At 43.0% G+C, this 4,909-nt stretch overlaps 1 protein-coding gene across 1 annotated transcript; it reads left to right on the top strand.

Moving 5' to 3' along the window:
- Positions 1-274: 274 nt before the first annotated feature.
- LOC119367508 lies at positions 275-1,712 on the top strand. The gene has a single exon (XM_037632999.1). It carries the CDS (start codon positions 377-379, stop codon positions 1,385-1,387), a length of 1,011 nt encoding a protein of 336 aa, XP_037488896.1. The 5' UTR covers positions 275-376; the 3' UTR covers positions 1,388-1,712.
- Positions 1,713-4,909: the final 3,197 nt, after the last annotated feature.

Genomic DNA, 4,909 nt, shown 5'->3' with positions numbered 1-4,909 from the left:
TTTTTTAATAAAAAGTTTGGCGGATACATCAACATTATACGTGTGCATGTCAAGTTTCGAAGAAAAATGTTTTTTTTGGCTTGTGTCGCTTGAGTCGCTTCCATATCATGTACCCTACGGGCGACCGACACGTATAGCCCTTGCCTTCACTCCTTTCTTCCTCGCTCCCTTCCCTTCCGGACCATGGAACTCTTTACCTCGCAGTTCCTCTACCTGATGGCCTCCGTCTCCGTTAGACCGTCACAGTGTATAAATACTCCACACTCTCGCGGCCACACCCCCTACACTGCACCGCTCTGCTACCAGCCTACCGTAGCCACTCAGCAACTCCGTGCATCTCGCGCTCTGTTAGCTAGCTCGCTCGTGCCAGCGCGCGATGGCCGCGCCGTTTCTGCTCCTTTTTCTGCTCGTCTTTTCTGGGGGCGCTGCAGTGGGCGGCGACGACGAGGCGTGGCTTCCCCGGCTCGAGCTCCGAGGCATCGACGACCCGGGACGTCGGCACGCGTTCGTCGGGCCGGAGGAGCCGGTGTTCATGGACGTTATTGTCGCCACTGACGACGATGAGGCGGGCGAGGCGCCTCGGCTCGAGTTCCGAGGCATCGACGACTCGGGCCGTGGGCACGCGTCCGTCGCGTCGGAGGAGCCGGTGTTCACGGCCCGTGTCTCCACGGACTTCGACGAGGCGGGCGAAGCGCCGCGGCTTGTGTTCCGAGGCATCGACGGCTCGGGCCGTGGGCACGCGTCCGACGCGCCGAAGCAGCAGGTGTTCATGGACGTTATGTCCGCCAACGGATGCGCGAGGTTCGCGGGCCTCCTCGCCGCGACGGCGGACGCGGGCGAGATCTTCCAGCAGCGCCTCCTCGCCGAGCGCGGCCGCGGGCTCACTGTCTTCTGCCCCGACGACCTCGCGTTGGCGACGTTCAAGCCCAAGTTCGACAGCCTGAGCGCCGACGACCAGCTCGCCGTCCTGCTTCACCACGGCGCGTGGGCGCGCTACGGGAGGGAGCAGTTCCAGGCGTTCGACTGGGTGTCCGTGAACTCGCTGTCCGCCGACGCGGCCACCAACAAGAGCCACGCCATCACCGTCCGCGACGACGGGGACACGCTGCGGCTGTGGCCGTCGTGCGGGAGCGGCGCTGGGGTCAGGGTGACCAAGACGGTGTCCGAAGAAGCCCCCCTCGCCGTGTACGTCGTCGACGCCGTGCTGCTGCCGGGCCACCTGCGACAGAAGCTGGATGGCGGCGACGAGCGAGCTGGTGCGTGCATGCCGTCCGGCGGCTATATCGACTGGCTGCACTCCTGCATCCCGGCCTGGGTAACGATACTCGTGACAGTGGGCAGCATGGTTGGCACCGTGGTCGGGTTTATCATCCGCCAGGACTGCTAGTTGCCGCACGATTCACTGAACAACAACAAGAAGAAGGCCGCTATGTTAGCGGTCAATTTATCTGGTTAACTTCAACTGCACTAGTGAATAATCCTCTTACATATGTACGGCACTTTATAATTATGGTTGTGCGTGTTTGCACCGTTTAGCTCAGCACATAGCAGTATGTTGCTGCAGCATGCGCTTGTCGGTCCATGTCACTGTTCTGCGTGTGAGTTCGTGGTCTGCTGTTGCAAAATGTCAGAAGTCAAGAAAAAAGTAGTCAAATCATGCTATGAATAGTACTCCCTTCGATCCATAATACATATCGTGATTTTACTTTAAATTCAGAGGGAGTACTTACTTGAAGGTGTGCTATAAAATTGGCCCATAAACATGATCAATGCTAAATTATTGTTTTGTTTCTCAAGTTAGCGAGCGCCGACTTTGTGGCATAAGTAGGTGGTAGCGCACGGGAGGACGAGGTCACACGCGCGGCTAAGGTGGGTGTCAGAGCGAGGAGGTAGAGAGATCGATATTCGAGATGGTTTTAAGTTGTGCGCTCTTTGGCTTTACCGGCATAGAGGTGCATATTCAAGTCGCGTCCACGATATCTCAATTTTGCCGTTGGTGCATGCCAAACATTTCTCCCTACACCGGTCGGTGTTCATGGGCCTTATAGCTGAGAGCTTGAGTTGTTCGATGATACGTTTGAGAGAGGAGATTCACTTGTTTTCTTCCTAGTAAAATCTTCCTAAACAAATTTGAAATAAATGAAATCTTTTGGTTAACACTTCCCTTTAAATTTCGAGGAATATTCATTACAATTTGAAATGAATGTGTATTGTGTATGAAATTAAGAAATACTCAAAAATGTCTTACACTGTGGGGTGGAGGGATTATTTCGTGACGCAACCGCAAAATCTCTATAAGTGCAATTGAAATGTTTGATTTTGAAAAATGTGACATTAAAATGTGTCTCAAGCATTTCTGGGATGCAACCGATGAATTTATGTAAATGCATTCTGAAAACATATGAAACAGAAAATGTTGGATATATGAAATGCAACCAAAAACATTTACGTAAAATGCATTTCGAAAATGTATGTAACTAAAATGTATTTAAAACATGTCCAGAAGTGCATGAAAGTATGGTGCATGTTTGTGTGATCAATTGAATGTGAGTGAATCATGACTGGAATTTGTATGTTTCATATATTGTATATTTTTAAAATATCACATGCTTTTTAAATTTCATGAACAGTATTTAAATGTCAAAAACATTTTTTTCTAAATGCTTTCAGCATTTTCAAAAACTTATACTAACAATGATTTTACACTGTTATTTTTTTCAAATTCACGGTTTTATTTTGTAGTGTAAATTTAAGTTTCAGAATACATGTATTTAGAATATTTCAGGAAATATGAACGAAAAAAAAGAAAAACAAACAAATAAGAAACAAACAAACAAACGAATTAACCTGCAAGGTGCTACTTGGGCTGGCCCATTAGTAGCGACACTGGCCACTCTGTCATGATCGTTTTTTTCTTCTCTTCTTGTATTAGTTGTTTTTTTTTTCCAAAATAAACTATTTTCCAATTTTACGGAGATGGATATTTAAAAGCCTACTGAAAATAAAATTAATTTTTGGAAATTGTTCAATATGAGTTTTCAAAAAAGTTCAGTGCATATGGAAAAAGTTAATAATATATTAAAAATAACCATTGATTAAAAAAGTACTCATTGTATATGAAATAAACGTTCATCATGTACTTAAGAAAGATCACCATAAATTAAAAAATGTGCAATGAATATTTCGAAAAATGTTTAGTGTGTATTAAAAATGTTGATGGTATATTAAAGAATCGTTCAACGTGCAGTAAAAAAATCTTAAAAAAAGAACAAAATAAAAAAACAGAAAAAAGTAACTACAGTAAAAGAAGCGAAAAAGTAAACACAAGAAAAGCGCCGAGTAGGATCCACCCACGAAATAGATAATTCTTCTATGCAACATAGACTGACCCATTTTGGGTTTTGATGGATTTTTTCTTCTCTGTTTCTTCTCATCTGGTTTTATAGTAGTCATCATTTTTTTTCTAGTTTTGTTATGGAACTATGAATGAAAATAATAATAAGAAAAGTGCTTGAAAATAAATCTAGTCATTTATAAAGACATAAACATTTTTCAAAATATGTTTTATTTCCTAAATACATGTTTCAAACATAGGAACATTTTTTACAAGTGAAACAAACATTTCTGTAAAGACATAATTATTCCACGCTATCAAATCAAACACGGATAAGACCTGCGTTGAATTACACATGCACAACTAAGACCCGTATATTCACTTTTGAATTTATAGGACGCAGTTGACACACCTTAGGTAATTTGTTAGACATATCCTGCATTTTATTCATTCCAATATCAGATATGCATTGCATGTCGCGGTTTCTAAAGATATAGGGCATCTCTACTAAACTCCAAGTGTCTCTCATTTTGCATTCCATAACAAAATTCAAAATAATGCACAAACTTAGGAAAAACCTTTCTTATACTATCTATTTAAAGAAACCCATTGTGATATTCGACCACTAAAAAAGGGAGACTAAAAAGACATCTAAGCCCATGGTTGGGTTTCAGATGATGTATGCTTAGTGGGACTGAGAGTTTAATCGAGTATTCTACACATGATTATTCCCAAATTGTAAAAAGCATGTAGGTTAGAGACACCTCACCCCAACACGTATGAAATAATGAGGGGACGCAAGACGCCCGTAGCAAGGATGGTCATACTGTTGTGGAGGATAGTCGAAGACGGTGTATGATGACCTTGTCGCGCATGTCGGTGCATGTACTTTGTTAATTTAGTACTACCTCTTTACACTAACTAGATGATGCACCACGTGTTGCTGCGGGACTCGGCTGCAATATATTTTAATGATATTTGATTATTTTGGATAATAATATTTGGATGAATAATATGAGAACTAAAACTAAAAACTTATATGATTTATTTTTTCATTATTGATGACGTGGGACTTTTCACATGCATCTTCGCATGATGAAGTGGGTCTTTTGCATGCATGTTCACATGCTGAAATGGGTCTTTTGCATGCATGTTAACATGCTGAGGTGGCATATGTGCATGTTAAGAGAAATATGTTAATGGGTGCTAGCTATTTAGATATAGAAGATATAAAACGTTTTTTAGATCAATTTGAACTGCAAAAACGTTTTACATTAGTTTGTAGAGGGATAATATGGTTAGAAACGCTCACAGTCTTGCCTTGAAGACGTGTATGTGTTAGTGCTGAATCTCGCCAGCAAATGTTGCCGTCCTTGTTGTCCATGCATTATCGAATGCGTCGTGGATTCATAACATCATGTCCTCTCGTCGGATTCAGCTTGTAAACTAATTTAGTGCAATTTCTGTTCCAAACTTACGATTTCCGGTTTTCCTAATTACCAGGTACCTAATTTTTTTGTTGTTGCGTCAAGTACCTCTTCTTTCCTTCTTCCTTGTACCTCGCCGGAGAAGAAC

Source organism: Triticum dicoccoides, chromosome 2B (genome assembly GCF_002162155.2).
Source record: "Triticum dicoccoides isolate Atlit2015 ecotype Zavitan chromosome 2B, WEW_v2.0, whole genome shotgun sequence".
Taxonomy (NCBI): Eukaryota; Viridiplantae; Streptophyta; class Magnoliopsida; order Poales; family Poaceae; genus Triticum; species Triticum dicoccoides.
Note: the sequence above shows the minus strand (reverse complement) of the source record. Positions and strands in the feature narration are given on the sequence as shown.